We start from the raw sequence: 23085 nt of genomic DNA on the forward strand, positions 1-23085 counted from the left end.
AGTCAACATAAATTTATGAAAGAGAAAGTGTTGGATAAATCTACTGTAATTTTTTTTAAGAGCATGTAACTAAAGATAGATATGGGGAACCAGTGGATAAAACATTTGGGTTTCCAAAATTCATTGCTGAGATGCCACACAAGATAGGCTCATGGGATGGTGCCAATATATTAGTATGAACCTATCCTCAATCCATGCTAAGAGTCATTATACACCAACATTCCTGGTGTTGCAAAAGTTGAGTCTTGGCTGTGTTGCCATGGAATGTTCCACTCAGTTGAAAATTGCTGTACCATTGTATCTTGTAGAAATGTTTGTGCAAAAAAATTCTATTGACCATAGGTCCCTAAGGCAGTAGTTGCACATAATGTAAACTTGGGGCCCTGCGGGAACCTAAGATGATGGATTATTAGATGGCTCTCTGAGCAGACTGTCAGCCATTTTCAGAATAGTTCATTAAAGTTAATTTATTCGTCACAGGTAGCTTACATTAACACTGCAATGAAGTTATTGTGAAAATCTCCTAGTTGTCTCACTCCGGCGCTTATTCGGGTACACTGAGGGAGAATTTAGTATAGCCAATGCACCTAACCAACACGTAGTTTGGACTGTGGGAGGAAACCAACGCAGACCTGGGGAGAACATGCAAACTCCACACAGGCAGTGAACTAAGCCGGGAATCGAACCTGGGATCATGAGACGGCAGTGCTAACCATGTGCCATTTATTGCCATTATTTTCAAACAAGCAACAAGTACATAGAACATAGAACACTACAGCACAAACAGGCCCTTCGACCCACGAGTTGCGCCGATCACATCAACACCTACCAATCTATAGACCTATCTATAACCCCCAATCCCATAAAACCCCATATACTCATCCAGAAGTCTTTTAAAAGACCCCAGCGAGTTCGCCTCCACCACCACTGACAGCAGCCGATTCCATTCACTCACCACCCTCTGAGTGAAAAACTTAGTAGTAGCATGACTGGTAATGAGGAGGGCCCTCCTCGTATACCCAGTCTCTCTGCCTCTGCACACTGACTCTAACTGCAATGGGGAAAAAAAGAGACCATCGCACACCTACCGTTGCAAAGATTTGGAAAAAGAAGCAATGTTTTTTGTGGATGTAACGCAGAACTCTACACTCTACAGGCCTAGGATGCATCCCAGAAAAACACCAACTGCTGAAGGACCATCAACTCAGTGGCCTCTTTGCATTTTCTGGTCTTCCAGTGCAAAGAGATGTTGATAACTGAGTATTGCAGTTTGGCATATCCCAAGGGCCATGAATACATAGTGAGGGATATACTAAAGCCCAAGGCAGCTCTGCAAAAAGTTCAATGAGGAAAAGCCACTATGGCCCTCTCATCATAGTATGGCAAGGGGCAGAAACCAGTGTAAAATTCTTGGGACTGTATGCAGCAGAGTTTGCTTGACATGGAATGCAGATGACATTAAATATAATCTACATGAGCACCTCATGCATTGATAGAAACAATCGGTATTGCACTTTATATGATGCTAAATTTGAACAGTTTATTCATAAAATTTCTAAAGGTACTGGTGAGAAATGTTCCCTTGCTTCAAGGGATCTGGGAATCCTTGTCCCTGTATATTAACAAATTAACATGCAGGCAAAACAAGCAGTTAGGATAGCAAATGATATATTAGCTTGTGTTACAAAAGCATTGCAACAACAAAGAAGCCCTACTACAATTACTTAGATCATTGGTGAGGTCACACCTGAAATAGTATGTGCAGTTTTGGTCTCCTTACTGAAGGACATAGCCAGAGATCATGTCAGCCAGAGAGGACACCATCAACTGCATTAGATTGTTTAACAAACGCTCATCCCAGGAACCAAAGAGGGATTGAATATTCAAAGCCTATAGTCCATGTTGTTTAGAACGAGAGGCGATCTAACTAAAATTCTTGAGGGGTTTGACAAGGTGAATTGAGATAAGGGGTGGAGTTTTCCAGCTGCACAAACCCTTAGAATGGAAATTCACACCCCAGATCAATGGACCTTTAGACGATATGTCAAATTTTCTGTCCCACTACTACAAGTCCCACACTGTGATGGGATGGAAATTTCTGGCAATATTTCTCCTGGTTGGGGTATCTATGACAGTGTCAGTCTCAGAAGAAAGAGTTAGCCATTTAGGAGTGAGATGAGGAGACATTTCTCTACTCCAGAGTACTGGATGCTCAATTGCTGACAAACCCTGATAAGCTTTTAAAGCACCAAGGCTTATGGGGATAGTGCAGGAAAACAGAGTTGATACAGAAGATTAAACATGATCTTATTGAATGGCAGATCCGGTTAAAATGTTTACTGCTCCCATCTCTGATGTTTTTAGAATAACTGCACATTTTGGATGTTTTCTTAGTATTTTATTGATTCTGCGTGTACATATTTTGGTACTTGACAGAATTTCAAATACAGCAATAATTCATGCCACAAAATTATTTGACTGCATGATGTTACAATAGACCCCAAATCATACATTTATCTTAAATATCAACCATATACATAACATTTTTAAATTATGCAGCTTTCACCATTATTCCAAAATTCATAAATGAGAATTTGACAATGGGTTTCAATATAAAGATTGTAGGACAAAGGAATTCAGTTTATCCATGAATATATACAACATAATGGCCACTTACTGTTTAAATCTCCTGCTGTTGTAGTGTGATTGACTTATGTTTAATCAATAAATTCTTTTTCTAGAAGAGCACAACTTTTAAATCAGGATATTGATATTTTAGCATACACATCTGTAATACGATTATGTACTGCCATCCTCCATTACATAGTTTTGTCATTAGTGTTTAGAAAAGCATTCACAGAATTTCTGTTTTCATTTCTGAGAAAAATCATTAAGGCTAATTTCTGGATGAAAATATTACCATAGGCCTTTTCCAAATTTGTCTGTTCTGTGCATAGTATAATTTAAATATTGAAGATTATGTTGCATATTTTGCTATAATTGGCACTTACCTTTTGGTGATAAGAAAAACCCTATAGATATCACAATACTACTCTGACCTGCAGCTCAAGGCTTTTAAAATACCATGAAACTCAATTTCAGGGTGAAAACTCAATAAAAACCAGGAACTTGTATTAGGAAAAATCTGATATTATGATTTTTATCAAATGATGCAGATTCCACGTAATTCCAATTTTCCAAATGTCATGGTTGATATAACATTGCATAATCAACTTAAGTTAGCTTCCCTTCCCTCACTTAAAATATAAGAGATATTTCTAATTATTAAAGGGTAAACAGGATCTTTCTATGCCCTTTTGGGCTATGGACAGTAACAGGTTTTGGGGCAATGGTCACAATGAAAGCATAGCAATGTACACTTTGCTAACACGGTGACCTGCAGTGTGATGCGTGACAAATAGTGTGTTTGAGCAGACAGATGAATGCTGAAGCTTTAATGCTGATTTATCAGATATTTCTTTAGCCAAGGAACATTGGGGTTAACTGTCAGTTAAGAGAACTTCAGAAGTCATTGGTTTCCATTGTGAGGTCAGGGCCCACAAGTGTCAGCCCTGTCATTAATCAGAGGCCAGCAATCTTTCAGGCTTGATGGCAGCTCCATGAGATTCAAGTCATCTTGTCAACTATCATTTTATGCCCCAGAGCACTGTTCAACCATGAATTATTTCTGAAGTGTATTAACTGTAGGGGGCAAATTCAATACCAAATTTTGAATGGATCAAATTCTCTCAAATCATATTTTGGGTTGGGAGGTCTTAAGTGGAGTACACAGTGATTAGTAATAAGAACTTACAATCTATAAACAATGATTTGGATGAAGGGATCAAATGTATAATTGCTGATAAGCAGGAAATTAAGTTATGAAGAAGACATAAGCAGTCTGCAAAGGGATATAGATAAACGAGTCAGCAAAAATTTGGCAGAAAGCATATATGGGAAAATGTGAACATGTCCACTTTGGCAGGAAGAATAGAAAAGCAGCATATTATCGAACTGGAGAGAGGTTGCACAACTGAGGTACAGAGGGATCTGGGTACCCTAGTACTTGAATCACAAAAAGGTACAGCAAGTAATTAGGATGTCAGATGGAATGTTGTCATTTATTGCAAAAGAAAGGAATGCAATAGTTGGGAATGTTTTGTTAGTTGTCTAGAATGTTGGTAAGACCAAATCTAGAGCACTCTGCACAGTGTTGGTCCATTTTCTTTGTTCAAGGAATGATAGCATTACTAGCTGGATGAGTATTTATTGCCCATTCCCAAATGGTGGTGTTGAGCTGCTTTCTTAAACTGCTGTAGTGCACTTTTGGAGGACACAATTACATTAGTTTAAAGAAGGTTCTTTCAATTATTCCTCAGATGAGGGGGGCTATCTTATGAGGAAAGGATAGACAGGTTTGGCCTTTTTCTATTGAAATTTAGATGAATGAGTGTTGATCTTATTGAAACATACAATATCCTGAGGGGACTTGACAACAGATGCAGAGAGGATATTTCCCCTTGTAGGAGAGACTATAAAGAGGGGACATTTCAAAAATGAGGGCTCTCTCATTTCAGACATGGGGAGAAATTGTTCTCTTGGATTGAAACTCTGGAAATCTTTCCTCCAAGGCAGCAGTGGAGGCAAGGATCATTGAATATTTTTATGGCAAAGGTAGATAAAGGAGGCAAAGGATAAGGGATAGGCTGGAAAGTAGAGATGGAGGCCGTAACCAGATCAGCCATGATCTATAAAAAGGCTGAGGGGTTGAATGACCAACTCTTCCCCTAAATTTGTAAATATTAAATGAGATACATAGTCATTTAATCTGTTTTTGATGATATTGGCTGGGGACAAACGTTCGTTCAAACATTAGATTTTTAACAAGGCTAAACAGATAGTTAGCTGAAGGCCCAAAATCACATTTTAACCAAAAATACAGCATCCCCTTATTATGTCACTGAAGTGAAAATTTAGATTATATATCATGTCCTAGCAATGAGAAAAGTATCAACTTAAATCAGAAAATCATAGATGTTCAAACAATAGGAGGTCACCAGAAGACCTCAACAGTAATGAGCTTGAGAAAGTGTAAACTAAATCCCAAAACCAGATTGAGCTGAAATGCAGCAGAACAAGACTATAGCTCTTCCAGTGCCTGGTGGATGGGAAGGTAGGGCTTGACACCAGATTAAGGCTGCATTCACACTTTACTTGTGTTGGTGCAAAGGGAAACAATTGTCCAAAGATGTGCAGGTTAGGTGCATTGGCCATGCTAAATTGCCCTGTAGGGTCCCGGAATGGGTAGGTTAGAGGTATTAGCAGGGTAAATTTGTGGGGTTACAGGGATAGGGCCTAGGTGGGATTGTTGTTGGTGCAGACACGATGGGCTGAATGGCCTCCTTCTGCATTGTAGGGATTCTATAATTTCCAGATGATAACACATTGGTAAGCATGGTTAACAAGATAAGGATGCACCAAATTACAAGGATGTCAACAAACTTGTATAATGTCCAAAAAATGGCAAATTAATTTAAGTTTGAATTGGTGCATTTTGGTACATGAAATAGGGAGACTACATTTCAGCTCAATCTGGGTCTTGGGGTTTAGTTTACACTTTCTCAAAGTCATACCTGTTGAGGTCTTCCAGTGATCTCCTACTGCTTGAACATTTGTGGTTTTCTGAATTAAATGCTTGGAAAATAAGAATCTAAATGAACCCAAGGCACAAAGAGATCTGAGTGTACAGATGCACAAATCAGTAAAAGTAGTAATGAAAACAAAGCATCTAGATTCATTTCTAGATGAAAAGAGTTCAAATGCAGAGAAGCTATGTTGAACTGTACAGAACCTTGATTTGAATACACTAATAGTCTGGTCTCAAAATTAGAAAATAGGAATCCTAGAGAATACATTGAAAGGATTTAGAAGGATAGAATTGATGGGATACAATTATTAAGGAAGAATGACCATTTTGGGCATTTTACTGCAGAAAAGGGAAACCATCAAGTGATTTGAAATTATGGTGGATTCACTGGGGTAGGAGTAGAAAGAATTTCTAAAGAAGTTTGTCAGAGAGTCCAAAACTAAGGTACATTTATATACTGATGAATTTGGAGATTTGAACTTTTGGTTTAACATGAAAAACCAGGATAATTGTCTACTCTTATTGTCTCAGTTTCCTATGCTTTGAAAAAAATTGAATTTTCCAATAATGTTGAACTAAGCAATATAAATTGCACAAGAGGCTGTTTGTGCTGGGGGAGAAAACCTCAGACTTTGCTATTATCAATACTTCTTTTAACAAAAACTTAAAAGTGTGACAGCCAGATTCCATTTCTGACTTGGTCAGTTTTTTCTAAAAGACAAAAAAATTCTGAGAGTGGTTGTTGTTTCAATGATTATCAAAATTGTTTTCATTTGCTTAGATTTTAAACAAATGAAAATCAAATTAATACACATGACCCAAGTTACCAAATATACAAGATTAAAAAAAAAACAGAATTCCTTCTTTCCACTATTAATGCAACAAGAAAATAACTTGGAATTGTGCACAGAAATGGACATACTTCTTTGGATTCTTCAAATTTCTTTCAAAACAAGAGATAGAGCTTACAAAGGAATTTCCACATCAAATTACATAAAACATTCATTTCTCAGTTCTAATTTGGGGTGTACCCTAAATGTTTCCAAGGAATGAAACATTTGATTGCTAAATATACTGTCAGCACAGGACATTGCACATTAATCACAGAATCCCTACAGTGCAGAAGGAGGCCATTTGGCCCATTGAGCCTGTACCAACAACAACAACAACCTCACCCAGGACCTATCCCTGTAACCTTGTGTATTTACCCTGCTAATCCCGCTGACACTAAGGCAACTTAACATGGCCAATCCACCTAACCTGCACATCTTTGGACAGTGAGAGAAAACCAGAACACCCAGAGGAAACCCACGCAGACATAGGGGGAACATACAAACTCCACACAGTCACCTGAGGCCGGAATTGAACCCAGGTCCCTGGCGCTGTGAGGCAGAAGTGCTAACTGCTGTGCCACACCTCCTAAACCTTCCTCTTAACTTCTAGTATGGATTCTTTGAGGCATAGAGCTTATGCATGAACTGCACATGTCCAAATTCAATTGACACTATTTTCAATGACCTCACAAATGTAGTGATTAACTGATTACACTTCATGATTAAGACACGTATGGATGCATATTAATGTGAAAAATGGGATTTTGGAAAGAAAAAGTATCAATATTTTTCTTCCAATATGCATGGTTTAATTCTGCATACCAGAAAGCAATATTGGCCACAGGCTGTATTCAACATTAGACAGAATGATTTCTCAGAGTATACATACAGCTAGGAAAGGGGTAAGGAAAAGCAGTCAAAAGAAAATGGAATTTCTAACACGTATATCAGAACATCCCAATCGCACTAAACATTACACCATAACTGAATATATTATATATGTATAAACCGTAAATAAATCTATTTAATATTTGTAACCAAAACATTTTAGATAATTGCCTAATAGCATCCATTAAGTTATAGTTGAATCTTGCTGATCCTCCAGAAATATCAGCATTTGAAAGAAAATAACATTCCTCTGACCAAAACATAGAACACACATAGTAGTTTGTACAGGTCATACCCATTGCTCAGCAAATACTTTTGTATTTATTATGCGTGACAGAAACACATATATTGTTAAACACAATTGGGACACAAGCTACACAACTCGGATGATATTCCAATGCATAATGCCACGGAGTGGTAGATTTGTGCAGCAATTCACCACATCACGTTATTCAAGCCAAACGATAAAGCTTGAGACTTAAAGCCATGAACCACCTGCCCTGAACTGCGCTCTCATTCTTTCAGAACAATTTTGCACAGGCCCAAAAGATGGTACCTGTCCATCTTCATTGTACACCCACCAGTTTTGACCAATGCAAAATAAGGCAATAATTAATAGGTAAAACAGAATTCAAAAGTTAAAGAGTAAAATACTTGCTTTCTAACTTACTAATAACATGCTCTAGAACCATAAGGTTCTCTAACATAGGGGGCCTCATTAAAACTAATGAGAGTTTGTATCGATAATTATGGAGTTAAATTGTAGATCAGCCAGGGATCCATTGAATGACAGGACAGGCTCAAGGAGCTAATTGGCTTACTTCAGTCCCTACAAAAAGCTCTTTTTAGCCAGGCTCCAAAACTGGTGATCTGGCTCACTATAGCAGAAATTACTCTGGCTAGCTGATGATTAGAAATTATGACACGCTCAAGTATTCATAGAAAAACGAGGAGAACAAAAAAAAACCCCAACATCTCCCTAGTGTTCCTTTTATAGAAAGCAGATTTAAACCATCTACCTGTAACAAATACAGTAGTAGCAATATACAGTAGTGTGCACTTCTCATGAATGTCACATTTACTTCCTGTAACATGATTCATATAATATATTGCTGATAACACTATTGTTAGAAGACAGTACATCCTATGTTTCAATGTGAGCTATGCTACCTGTCATACTTTATAAATATTAAAATCCAGTCTTAAAACTTTTATAGTCACTTATAATCTTGATTTAAAATACAATTGTAACTAACCTTTTTTGGGGGGAGGGGATGTGGAAATGATCCAGTCATCAGTTAGACATACCTCAAATTTTCAGTTAAAGTTGTGATATTTAAAATAAGAGTAGCATAGATTTAATTTGAAATTGATCTGAACATTTAAATCAATCTTTCTTAGGACAAAATAGAACATCTTGAATAAAATATATATATCAGGAAACACTAAAAAGCATCTTTGATATTTTTTAACTGTCGAACTGCAGTGTCGGCTGGAAGGTTGAAGTGCAGGTTGCTAAGCTGGCTGAGTATGTTGAGCGTACTCTCAAACCCAGTAGAAGCCATATAGCTCCACGGCTGGTAGTGACTCTGGATAAGTGTCCCTGACTTACAAATCAGGTTTACCCAGGAAACCAAACGCTGCTCGTTCAACGCCATGCATATTAAGGCCTTAAATTCTGAATCCGCACTGCGCTTGTAACGGTCATGTTCAGTGAGCACAGTGTGGACTGCGGAAAGTAAACTTTGTTTTGGAGTTACAACGCCACTTCCAGTCACTGGCAAGGCAAAGGATTGAGAGAGCTTGCGAGCAGGAGACTCTACAAAAGCTCTACCATTTCTGGTATTATAGTACTTCACAAAAAGTTGCCAGGGGTGCATGGTTTGCGGAGAGGTTGTGAACGAAGGAAGGAGGCACGCAATTGGAGCTAGGACCAAACTCATTCCTTGAGAGGAGGCATACAAACCATGGCCCATCAGGTCTCTGAGAGCTATTGACAACTCTTTTCGTACAGCAGTTATAAGTTCATTCTTCCCAAGACAAACGTCACGGCTGCTGACCACATGCTCGTCAGCCTGTTGATGACTCAAGGCCAACTGCTTTACTTTACCTACAGCACCCTCTAGTTTCAGTAGCAGTGGACTGTAGTCCTTGTCTGTTTCATTAGGCTGCCACAGTCCACGTGGGATCTGACCAGCAGCACATCCAAATTGACTGACAGCAAATATTTGCAATATTGCCAGTGCTCTGCGCACAAGGCTTAACCCAGTCTCTCTCATCTTTCTGGTTGTTTCTTGATCCACTGTAAAACAACAAAAAAGTCAGTTAAAAAATATACGTTTCTAACAACAGAGGAAAATATTTGCACATATATGTCTCCTCTTGTCATATTAACTTAGTTTCAAAATTAATTACCAATGAAAGACAGTGACAGTGACAATCAGAATCTTTTGCTCTACTGCAGGTATACGGTAATCACACATGACTTATGGGTCTCAGGGGTAACTAAGAGTTTTGAGAGTTGATGCTTTGTCAAAATGAAAACGTTTACTGAATTTTAATTGTCACAAGCATTAGACCATACTTCCACCATCAAGCTAATTAAATGAGAAATGGTTATTTTTATCCATACAAACATGGGAGGAAAGAAGAAAATTGTACACTAATATAGAGATACATAATAGTTTCTCTGGCAATAACGTACTAACAGAGAATGGATTACTCAATCATAGTTGAATGGGACAGGTTTTCTCTAGTAAGGACAAAAGGCAAAAATTAACACTTTAGATAAAGGTGCACTGATTACACCTAATGTTTTAGGGATATCATGGAATGTTCGCTTTACAACAAGACGACTCTGGACAATGACCATGAAAAGATAACTTATCTTCAGTACAAGAGCCCCTCACACCCAGAAATAAAATGCATCAGAAAAATGAGACCTCACCATGATGGCTTCCACCTGAGAATTTTGTACTTGACGCTTTAGACTCATTCATTCCATGCACAGTGCATGTACATCTTCCATTCTGAGGCTGTGGAGGGCTTCCAACCTCATCTGTGTAATGAAAACACAAATGTAAAGACCACATTACTTCAGCAAAATTCTTCACAAGCCAGTTCAGTAAAGATTTTGGGTCTTTTAGAGCATTCCACTGTGTCAGAACGCGACAGACAGGAGAGAAACCTAACTCCAGGGATTGAAAAAAAAAATACATGAACAGGATTCAAATTGAATTAAGACCAGAATCAAAGTTCCACATCACCTATCACTTACGACCTTTGAGACCCGGTCACAAAAAGGCTTCTGGCAGCTTGTGTTGTTTAACCTAGAAAACAGCATCATCGTATTCTCCCTCTCAATCCCAACGAGTTAAACAAATAGCAATATAAAATGCTGGAACAGCATCTTTATCTGGTCAACAGATTATAGATTCTGATAATGCTGACACAGCCTTTATCATTTCTGGGGGAAAGGAAACAAGTATAGGCATTTCACAATTGAAATTTCTCTGGCTGGTTGCATTTCTGTTGCTTGGTTTTGGTTGGCACACATGACCCTTCATTTATCAGATTGCACAAGGGATACTGGAGATTTAGTTTTTGAGTGGTGGTGGGTTGGGTTAAGGTGATAAGAATTGACATTCCCTGACAGACACCAATTCATCAAAAAAATTAAGTTGCAAAACTTTTAAATATATATATTTCTTAAATTGATCAGATGATCAATTAGCCTACGAGTGCAATAAACGCCAGCGGCTATTTAGAGCAACACAATAGTTCTACATACCCTGGAGAAAGTTGATGAACATTTCGAGGTCACAAATCTGTGTTTTAAGCTGCTCTACCAGCTGTTCCTTCACTCTTGCTGGATTCACAATTTGGGCAATTGCTGCATCGACACGCTGTCTGAGCTCTTCTGGTGACAAGTTGCTAAAGTCTTCATTTAGATTCACATCTAGCTTCTTAATCAATTCATCAATGATGACCTTAAGAAAAAGAGACACCCATCAATGCACATTTTTTCTGCACCTTCCCATCATATTTCTGGGTCCCATGAATAACTTCCATTTAGGAGGACATTCAAATGTTATGTTTCTAGATAGAGTTCTGTCCATCACAAAATTTAGACAGTACCTGATTATCACAGCCCCCTTGGGCAGGGACAAATAGTCTGGGTCTCTCTTCTCCTATGACTGCAAAATATACCTGACATGTGAAAAATTGTGGCTGCAAGCTGGCACCTTGCCAGAATAGAGCCCAACATCAAATGTTAGCCCCAGACTCAGTGACATTACTCTTGAAAGAAATATCAGAAAGCTATGGTTCAAACCCCATTACAGAGACAAGTTCCTAATCTAGGTTTGCACTTTTTGCAGTACTGAAGGAACGCTGCACCATCAGAACTGTTATCTTGCAGATGAGATTTCAAAACCTAGGTTCTATATGCTTATCAGGTGGACAAGCATATAGATCCCTCAGCACTACCTGACAAGGAATAGTGGCATTCTTCTTGTGTCTTAAAATTTACCCCCTATTCAATATCAGTAAAACAGATAATCTGGCGGCACAGTGGCTAGCACTGCTACTTCACAGTGCCAGAGACCCAGAATTGATTCCAGCCTCAGGTCACTGACTGTGTGGAGTTTGCACATTCTCCCCTTGTCTGCGTGAATTTCCTTCAGGCATTTTGGTTTCTTCCCACAGTCCAAAGACGTGCGAGTTACATTGATTGGCCATGTTAAATTGACCCTAGTGTCAGGGAACTAGCAGGAGAAATCTGAGGGGTTACAGGAATAGGGCCTTAGTGGGATTGTGGTCAGTGTAGACTCGATGGACTGAATGGCCTCCTTCTGTACGATAAGGATTCTGTGATTGTTCATTTCAATTTGTAATTCGTGTGCAAATTGTCTGCTATACTTCCTACATTATAACAATGACTATGCTTCAAAATATTCCATTAGCTGTAAAGTGCTGTAAACATCCTTAAATGAAAGGCATTAGATAAATATAGGTCTTTTTCTAAACCGATGTTATTTAGGAACACAGACTCAGGTAAATCATTCAGCCTCCCAAGGCTAGTATGCTATTCAATTAGATCATTATTGATTTGTACCTCAACTCTGTTTATCCATTTTGATGCCATAACTGTGTATAAAAATGTCCATCGATCTCAGTTTTGAAATATTAAGTTGATCTGGCTATAACAGCTTTTTTTGGAGGAGGCAGTTCCAGAGTTTAACTACCCTGGTATTTTGGCTGGTTGAAGTACCCTTTGTACTATTCATTGGTTAACTTTACACTTAGGCAGGTCCAAGTCTAAACACTTTGTGGCTGTTGAAAGCTTTGTAGTTATTATTGGGTGATTATGCCTCTAGATTAAATTGATCATGAATGAAATGAGAAAATGTCTGCTGTACACAATAGCTTTCAATTGCAGTTGATTACAATCCTTACCCGCTGGCGTTCTAGGACTATTGACTGGGGGAGGGATTCATAGCTGCCCTCCTGGTAAGCAAATGTCTCCAAGTCATCCAGCTGTGTCTTTAACTGTATAATCAACTCCCTCTGTTTCTGCCGTTGGGCCTCGAGTCGTTCAAGTTTCTCCCTTTCACTCTGAGATGCAAAGAAAGAAAAATCAAGCTGACCCCTTCAGTGAGTTTTCAAATGTACAAGAAAAAAAAAGTGTAATAATTGCAGATGCCATTTAAACTGACCAAAAACTACAGGCTTGGGAAAACTACAGGCTTGCTCTTCATAAAAAAGTTTATTTATTAGTCACAAGTAGGCTTACATTAACACTGCAATGAAGTTACTGTGAAAATCCCCTAGTACATATTCACTCAGATTACACAGAAACCAAAGAAACTGTGTGAAAATATACCTATTCACAAATTAACAGGGAATCTGAATACTGACACAGAACCAGTTTAAATGAACCAAGCTGGAAAATGCTGAATTAAAGTTAACAAAATACAAGACATGAAGCTACATACCACAGGGAAGCTTGTAAATGCAAACTATTGGAACAGGTAAAAGTAAAATCTGAAGCAATAAGAATGCTGAAGAATGAACTGATCAATGAATTCCTTTTGTTCAGCTTCTACTTTTGACAGTGCATCATACTCTATCTGGTACCTTTCGAGTTGCATTTTCTTATCAGCTATTAAAGCTGAAGTGCAAGATTTGTGATAACAGATCTGCTGCACTTAATTCTTTCAAGGCTGAATATTTTGGTAGCTTTAAAAATATTGATCATAGTTTTTGCCTTAGCATTTACAAAAAATCCCAATTTTGTCATTTTCAAATATGGAACATAGCAAGCTTGAAATAATGGACAAGGCTGCTAACTCTAACCCCTCTTTAATTTAGCCCTCTCTGCTCCTCTCCAATTCAATGCTGGGACAAATCTGCTCTGTTCCAGTTTTGTACTAGCATAGTTGTCACTTGCCCTCATTTAACTTCATGCTGGCACACAATTGCTCTTCCTCCTTCACTCTCCCAATCACTGGTACTTTGATCCTCCATAAATTAACTAATTAACCTTTTCATCACTTCCACAAATTATTTTTACACCTGCTTCTACAGGCATTGGCAAATTAACACCGCCTGACTCCACTGATGACTTCAATCACTGGTACGTCTGCCTCCAGCACATGGCACCAGATTTATTCACATCCCTGTACCCAGCAGGGTGAGATCCATCATGAGTACACACATCAGAAACCAAAGTAGGAGGAGCATGCCCCAAAACCACACACCCAATATGCAGCAACTGTCTGCAGATCTGCATTTCCTATCCATGTTAGCTGCAAATCCCAACAGTGCCAGCCATCGAGGTATCAGCAACATGTACACACTCCCATCCCAACTGATGCCATCCTGAGTTCAGTCACCCCCACTGCAGTCTGTAACATAACACCAATGGATTCCACTGTATCCTTCACATTTTGAAATAGAACAATTAATGTGCACTGCTCCCAACATCAATCTGACATTGTTTCAGACAAAAAAACCTGCTGCTGAAAACAAGTCTGCAGAATGTAGAAGGGAAGGAGTTCCACAGTTTTGAGGCCTCAAAAGAACTAAAGTGAAATAAATTTATCTTTAAAAAATAATCATGCTCATTCATGCAGGCAGGCAAATTCAGATTTACAGCTGTGTGTTTTAAGGTATACAAAGAACAGACATGGAAATTATATTTTTCATAGTTCCTGAAGCATTCACATCGACTATTTATGAATCAAAGTCAGTTCATTCAACTTCTCAGTTAATTCTGTCTTTTTGGTACTAAGTTTCCACCTTGCTGTTATTATTAATGGCCTGGAATTTACAGTCAGTGACAAAGCAAGAGTACTTGCTGTTGACCTCAAATAATGCTTTGCTGAGAAATCTGGTCATCTTGGTGGCAAGAACATTACCTTTCTTGCCATGTAGTGGATTACCATGTTCTATATGGAAATTCTCTGTGATGTGATGGTGGTGCAATCAAGCTGCCCCAACAGCCATTCTCACAGAGGGCCAACTAGGAAATGAAAAGCAGTAAAATTAAAATGATTCTCAAAAAAAATTATAAATATCATAATAAAATTTGGGACATACAAATGGAGTGAAGATAGATGCTGAAATATATATATCTATTAAACCTTTTCAAAATTACTTTAAAATGTCTATAATTAATAGGTCAAATAAAACATTCCACAAGTACAAAATTACATTTTTCAGTGTCAGATATGTTCAGCAATAGTTATTACTCAGTTGGCCGTTAAAATCCTGTTACGCCTGACAGCACAGAGAACAGAAAAGAGAAAACTCTCGTGAACCATCAACTAATTTCAATGAGGACTGGCTCGGAAATAGGGGGCCACAGCTGCACAGTTGATGTGAGGGCTTCCCTTTTTCAGACTCAAACGCAGACAGCTCACTGTCAAAAAGCTCTGTGTAATCCCAGCCCACGTTAATTAATTCAAATGACTCGATATTCCATTTGCAATGCAAAAGATGACCCAATTATCAGTGATCTATGTTCACAACAATTTCATTTGCTATGCAAAAAAATAAATAATTTGTCAATGTAAAAACTTACCAAACCTTCCTGTAAGTTAGGCAGGATTGTTGAAAAAAAACAGAAGATTAGAATCATTTGATATTTTACAGTTACTTAATTTCTTCCAAACTTCAGCTTTTTTTAAAGTTAATAATCTCAGTGTTAACCTGCTCCTTTGAATTTACATTCTAGTTTATTATTGAACTATGGCTACATGGGTAAGATTATTGATATTGGAAATTGTAAAGCTACACATCACAACTCTGTGACAAGCCCAGTACAAAACATCATAATCATTTATAAAATTAACATGTAAAAATGAAAATTTTGTGGATCTATGTCATTTTTCTGAGATTATATCTTGGATGCTATCCTGCATATTACATGCATAATGTATTGCAATAATTTCACTAAAGTAGGCAGCTCTTGGTATTAAGCACGAGTAATGGAAAAAATCAGTCATTCGTCTCCTTTAGAAATGAGTGAAAAGAACACAGTATCCTTGTTTGGAAGGGGATGGGGAAAATGCTCAGCCAGCAACACAGGAAATAAACTTGCTGAGATTCTTCAGGACTTGTTGTTTAAATGTTAAATGCCAACCATACTTCTGAAACATCAAAACCTACTTTTTCTTTTTACTGATGCCAACTGATTGTGTACTTACAGCAATAGCAATATTCTCAATATTTGATTTGTGATTAGTTTTAAGAAATTTACTTGCAATTGATATATACATTCAAGTTTAATACTCTAACATAATATTGAAAAGGTTAATTTTGATTATGTTATTGATAGTTTATATATTCTATACTAGGGTCTAACTATTCAGTAAAGCATGGTATGGTATAGGACACTAAACTGAGGAATTCCTGCAGATGTGTGTTAGGATGGAGACAGCCTCCAACAACCACAATCCTCTTCCTTTGGTTGGAAGCACAAAGGGAGAATGCTACAGTTGCTGGGAGTCAATCATTTCAGTCCCAGGACATTGCTGCAAGACTTCCTGAGGGTAGTGTGCTAGACCCAACCATTTTCAGCTGCTTCATCAATGACATTGCCTCCATCATATTATCAGAAGTGGGGATGTTTGCTGATGTCTTAAGGGTTGTGTACTGATTGTGACTCCTCAGATACCAAAGCAGCCCAAGTCTATATGGAAAAAGAAACGGACAACATTAAGGCTTGGGCTGCTAAGTAGCAAAGAACATTCACACCACACGTGCCAGACAATAACTAATGAGAAAATCTAACCATCTTCCCTCCCCTTAGTGGCATTGAATCCCAGTAATCAACATCCTGAAGGTTACCATTTACCAGAAATGGAATTGGATAAGTGTTATAAACACTGTGTATACAACATTAGGTCTGAGGCTGAGAATTCTGTGGCAAGTAACTCACTTCTTGGACTTCCCAAAGCCTGTTCACCACCTACAAGGCACAAGTGAGTGTGATGAAATATTCTCCACTTGTTGGAGGAGTGCAGCTCTAACAATCAAGAAAGCAGACACCTTGCAGGACAAAGCAGCCCGCCACCACCTTAAACATTTGCTGCCCCTCCACTTATGCACAAGAGGCACTGCAGCAACTCAGTAAGCCTCCTTTGACAGCACCTTCCAAACCCACAAACCCTACCACCTAGCACAAGAGCAGCACTTGCATCAGAACACCACCAACTGCAAGTTCCCCTTCAAGTCATACAACATTACAACCGATGGAACTACAATTGCCGTTTCTTCACTGTTACTAGTTAAAATCTTGGAACTCCCTTTCTAACAACACTGGGTGTGTATCCTATGTCAGTTGGACTGTGGCATACTACCTAAAGAACAATAAGGGACAGGCAACAAAAGTTGGCCTAGCCAGCATCTACATCCAGTGAAACAAAATGAATTCCAATTGTGTAGCTTCATATCCAGTTTAAGTATTTTGGAAAAACGTTTAATTACTCAGTAAAAAGGATTGTGCATGTCAAAAGCAAGTTGGGTTTATTTACGATCATCTAATGCAATGTCTCAATTCTGTGCATCTTTTTTCAAAAATTTCAACATTCAAAAATTGTAGAAGTAGCATCCAGGTTCTTTCAAATTTAAAATACAGTACATCTGTACAAATGCTGTAGGAATAATCCCAAGTGTCAATGTGCTGAATTTACACAATACAATCTTGAAGTAGGACAGTTACTTAACTGCTGTTCAGTATGCATGAAATATGTTCTGCGATTGTTCACTATTTACATTAATAACCTGGAGGAAGGAATGAAATGTAAGATTTCCAAATTTGATGATATCAGGATAGGTAGAAGGGCAGGTTGTAATGAGATGATGATTCTGCAATGGGACATAGGTAGATTGGGTGACTGGGTGAAAGCCTGGCAAATAAAGCTTAATGTAGGGAATTATGAGGTCACGCATTTTGGTAGGAGGAATCAAAAGGCAGATTATCTAAATGGAGAGAGACTGCAGGTTAGTGATGTACAGAGGGACTTGGGTGTTTAAAGCTAACAAGCAGGACACATTTTGGCTTTAATTGCAAAGGGCTTAGAATTTAAAAATAGGGAGTTTTTTTTGCAATTGTAAAGGGAGCTGGGGAGGCCTCACCTGGAATACTGCTTACAGTTTTGGTCTGCTTACATTAAAACAGGATATAGTAACATTGGAGGCAGTCCAAAGGAGATTCACCAGGCTAATTCCTGGGATGAGAGGGTTGACCTATTAAGAGAGACTAAATAGCCTGGGTCTGTGTTCCTTGGAGTTTAGAAGAGTGAGGGGTGAACTTATTCAAATATTGAACATCCTAAGGATGCTTGACAGGGTAGATGGTGAGATATTTTCACTACTTGGCATCTTAAACAAGAGGATATAATGACAAGATAAAGAGCTGGTCATTTAAAACTGAGGTTACAGAATTTTTTTCTTGCAGAGGGTGGTTAATCTCTGGAATTCCCTGCCCCAAAGGATAGTGGACGCTGGAACATTAGAAATAAAATAGAGATGGATAAATATTTGATAGTTCAAGGAATAGAAGCGATGGGGAAATGGCACAGAAAAAGAGTTGAAGCTGGCACAGATCAGTCACGATCATATTGAATGATGGGATAGGCTTGGAGGGCCTAGCTCGCCACTCCTGCTTCTGTTTCTTATGTTGTGTCAACATTTCTTAAAAATTGCTATTGACTATTCAGGGGCTCACTAGACTATTAACAAGCTGTATCTCAGATTTCTAAGGGATCAATTCAGAACCACTCAACATATTCTCGAGTTTAACCAGGACCCTAATCATGGCCAAGTTGTTTCCCTTTATGGAGAAACTGTTCATATGACTTGAAATTATTGATTATTTTTAAATCTGCCAGCAGAGTTTCAGCTGAGAAACAGTATTATTGCACTTGGGTAACCCAATGAGGAGAGAAAAATAATAGTGAAAATAACATGTACTTTCCAATAGAATTATTATATTTTAGATGCAACAATTTTCATAAATTCCTGCAATTTACACAGAGCTACAAGTGGTCTTGTGAATAACAGCAGAAATTCTGCTAAATTAATTAATTGTACCAAACAAAATTATTTTGGACAAATACCTAAACTAAATGTATGCTGCAGTTTTTTTTTTACAATGCCTTTGACATGTGGACAATAAAATTAAGTTAGGTGACAATTACAATAGGTTAGTAGACTTTTCCATACACTAGTAAAGTGCATCTAATTATACAGAGCCACTTTTGATGTACAAGTGGTGATGACAGTAATTTTACACATGGAACTGGTGATGGGTAATAGAATAATTAGTTGACTACAGAACTTTATGTCGGGCCATTCCAATACACTGAGCCCATATCATATCACCAGATTAAATTTATGTAGTCACATCATGTCTCTGGAATGATGTCCACTACAATGGCCAGCAGGTATGCGATACAGATTAAAATCTTCACAGTCAAAGCTAGGAAGGAGCTGGCAGTGATGGCTAACAAAAATAATTAAAAATGAATTGTGCACTTGATTACAGCAAGATTTCAATAATGAATGTACAATTAGAAGGTCAGCATGACAGGTTTGGGCATTTTCAGTGCACTTATTCTCAAGTTACAAATTGGCAAGGAGTAGCTGGGGAGGATGGAACATATTCTCAACACAGATGAGTGAAGGACCACCTGGCAAGGCAGGTTTCAGCACCTCAGATTTGTCATTGGTTTGATGTGCATCATACTATAAAGGACTTTTAAAAAAAATATTCATGGGATGTGGGAATCACTAGCTGGGCCAGTATTCACTGCATATCCACAAGGGCATTTAAGAGTCAACCACATTGCTGTGGGTCTGGAGTCATGTAGACCAGATCAGGCAAGGACAGCAGATTTTCTTCCCTAAAGTACATTAGTGAACCATTAAACCCTTAATTCCAGATTTCACTGAATTGAAATTTCACTAAAATGGTGGAATTCAAACCTGCATCCCCAAAACAATCACCATGGGTCTCTGGATTACTAATCCAGTGATAATACTACAACACCACCACCTCCCCTTTTATTCCAGAAATTGGGCATTTTTTGGAAATAAATGAGTTTTCAAAGATGCGTGGGTTAGGTGGATTGGCCATGCTAAATTGCCTCTTAGTGTCAAGGGGACTAGCTAGGTAAGTGCATGGGGTTATGGGGATAGATCCTGGCTGGGAGTGTGGTCGATAAAGACTCGAGGGGCCGAATTGCCTTCTTCTACACTATAGGATTCTATGATCTCTGAGTGGCATTCCAATTGGAGCAGGCGGTTTTAAAGGTGGATCCTGTGGATCGGACTGCTGTGGCAGGCTGAGTGGAGGAGGGTGTCCTGGGTTCTTGGCCCTTACCGCATTGTCCAACTGCTGCCCGTCCAGAGCCCGGGTCACGAAGGGCTGCGGGCAGCCCTTGAACGCGAAGTCCTCCAACTCCTTCAGCAGCCGCTCCTTCTGGTCGCTCTGCGCGTTGACGATCTGCTTGAGGCGGAACTGGACCTGGGCGAAGTGCGAGGTGAGGGCCAGCAGCGACGAGTTGAGCAGCTCCTGCTCGCTCTCCAGCCGCTGCATCTTCTCCGCCATCAGCGCTGCCGGGCCCGCCTCGGCCCGTTCCACCTCCACGGGGCTGGCCACCGCTCCCACCGGGGCCCAGCGCTCCCCGGCCAGCCGCTCGGAATCTGACAGGGACATATCATCCATACTGCACCGGTTGGGCCGTTTCTTCCCCCACCCTCACCTGTCGCTCACCGGCTTCAAAACACCCGGAGCCCGGCCGCCATCTTGTGAGGACAGCTCACCTGGCATTACGTCGTGACGTAAACTCATGGCGTCAGGCAATTGCGTCATCGACATTGCGTCACCGAGCAACCGCCAGGTGAGTAAAGGTGTGCCTCAACATTTGACCTCTCGTGGTTAAAAGCTATTCTTTCACATTTAATATACCATCCCATTTAATGTACTACATGTCCCTGTCTACATCAACGGGGATGGACTTTTAAGTTTTTAAAGTTTATTAGTGTCACAAATAGTCTTGGCTAAAATCAACTGTAGTATCGACCTATCGTGCTTGGTTGAAGTCATTAGGTTACACTTTAGTTTCATTTGAAGCAATTTTTAAAAACAGCATCTCTGCCTTTTGGCTAAAATGCAAATGAGATCAAGTCTTCGATGAGGAGCTATGCCAATTCCAATCAGCTTGGGTCATGTAGATCAAGCCCAAGACAGGAGGTGACAGCCCTGTCTTGTCAGCTTGGATTGGGAATGTCTCAACTTGTTGAGACTCTGAATTGCACTTGAATTGATTGAATTGGAATAAAAACCAAAAAAAGCACTACAATGGAGTTACTGTGAAAATCCCCTAGTTGCCACTCTCCAGCACCTGTTTGGGTACATAGAGGGAGAATATAACATAGCCAATGCACCTGACCAGCATGTCTTTTGGACTGTGGGAAGAAATCAGGGTGCCTGGAGGAACCCCGCACAGACACAGGGAGAACAAACTGACGATGATCCAAGCCAGGAATTGAACTGGGTCCCTGGTGCTGTGAGGCAGCAGTGCTATCTACTGTATCACTATGCCGCCAAAGTGGAAATGATTGAGAGCTTCAAGTTTCCAGGTGTCCAGATCACCAACAATCTGTCCTGGTCCCTCCATGCCAAAACGCCTCTACTTTCTCCAGAGGCTAAGGAAATTTGCACGTCCACCGCGAGTCTCACCAATTTTTCAGATGCACCATCATTCTGCTCTGATCAAAACTGCAAGAAACTACAAAAGGTTGTGAACATAGCCCAGTCCACCATGGAAAAAAGCCTCCCCTCAATCAACTCCGTCTACGCTTCCCACTGCTTCTGCAATGGCCAAGGAATAGAGCCCCAACTTCACCAATTTTACTTCTTAACTGAATCCCAGGAACCATTCTCGTAAAACTCTTCTCCACTCTCTTCAATGCTTTCACATTGTTCCTAAAATACAAAGCTCAGAACTGCACACAATTTTCCAGCTGAGGTTGAAATAATACTTTGGTCTTGTTCTCTCTCCCCTATTAATGAAACCTAGGATACTGTACGCTCTTTATGTATTGAATTCACACAGTGCAGAAGGAGGCCATACAGCCCATTGAGTCTGCACCAACTCTCTGAAAAAGCATCTCATCTCTCAATATTGTACCCCGTGGCAGATTTACACTTTGTGGGGACCCATGCCCACCTTCTTTTCTGACTCCCTAATGATGTAATATCCTATCCCAATGATGAAATATCCTGTCCCTAATAAAATTATGGCCCCGCTATCCCTCCCAGCCTCACCCCACAGAACACAAAGGTGCAAGACACAAAATACATGATTGAACTGCTTTAGTGCTTTTAAATTTGTAAGAATATGCCTGTATGAATAATTGCTGAATTGAAATCCAAGCTTACCTTTTGTCAGAATGATAGTAAAGATGGCCAATATTGTCACCAGTGTGTCTCCAGGTGAGCAAACATGGAACTTACCGATGAGCAACAGGATGAAAAAATCAGCTAATGACAGAACTGCAGCACAGGCCGGTGCAGGACAGAATGAGCCAGTCCAGTGAAAGAGTAAATACTCCAGTCAACAAGATGCGCATGCTGCCATTCAGTATATTTCAGAGTCTCAGTTTCAATTAAATTAAATTCCTTACGTCCTCTTACAAAGTCAAAGAAGTTATAGTTATTCATGTGAGTGGAGTCCAAGTCCAATATCAGCGGCTTTGTCTGGCAGGATTCCATTCTTTGTCCTAGAAGACACTTCCTGAAGGCCAGCCTTGAGAGTAATGGGAGATGGTTGTTAGAACTATCTGCACATGGCCCACAGCCATTATATCAGACCAGCAAGTGATCCCTTTTGAAAAACGGAATTTAAAAAGAGAATTTGGAAGTGGTACAGATTTGAAGATTTTCTTGCTTCATCACTTGTTGGCATGCCAACACAGATAGCACTCCTTCCACACTTTTCTTCATAGTCTTGCTGCTGGCTGAAGGTGCCTGGCTTTGGTACGGCCTTGCATTTGGTTGGTCAGCCCTCATCAGCCGTGGCCTGGGGAGTCAAGTCATCCCGACTGCTGTTCCCCTCAATGACTTCAGCTCCCTTTTGCTGCTCATTAATGCCACCTGCCTGGCTCTCTGGCCTCTGATCTCGACCTTGGTTACCCAGTCTT

General features: G+C 39.5%; 1 protein-coding gene across 1 annotated transcript; it reads right to left on the reverse strand.

Moving 5' to 3' along the window:
• Window positions 1-2385: 2385 nt before the first annotated feature.
• On the reverse strand, window positions 2386-20697 carry rundc1 (RUN domain containing 1). Its single transcript, XM_080213410.1, has 5 exons — window positions 20261-20697; window positions 12826-12984; window positions 11159-11357; window positions 10316-10426; window positions 2386-9670 (listed from the first exon to the last, which is right to left on the reverse strand). Exons 1-5 carry the CDS (start codon window positions 20603-20605, stop codon window positions 8814-8816), a joined length of 1671 nt encoding a protein of 556 aa, XP_080069536.1. The 5' UTR covers window positions 20606-20697; the 3' UTR covers window positions 2386-8813.
• Window positions 20698-23085: the final 2388 nt, after the last annotated feature.

The sequence above is a fragment of the Carcharhinus amblyrhynchos genome, chromosome 27 (assembly GCF_965287045.1).
Source record: "Carcharhinus amblyrhynchos chromosome 27, sCarAmb.v2.hapA, whole genome shotgun sequence".
Taxonomy (NCBI): Eukaryota; Metazoa; Chordata; class Chondrichthyes; order Carcharhiniformes; family Carcharhinidae; genus Carcharhinus; species Carcharhinus amblyrhynchos.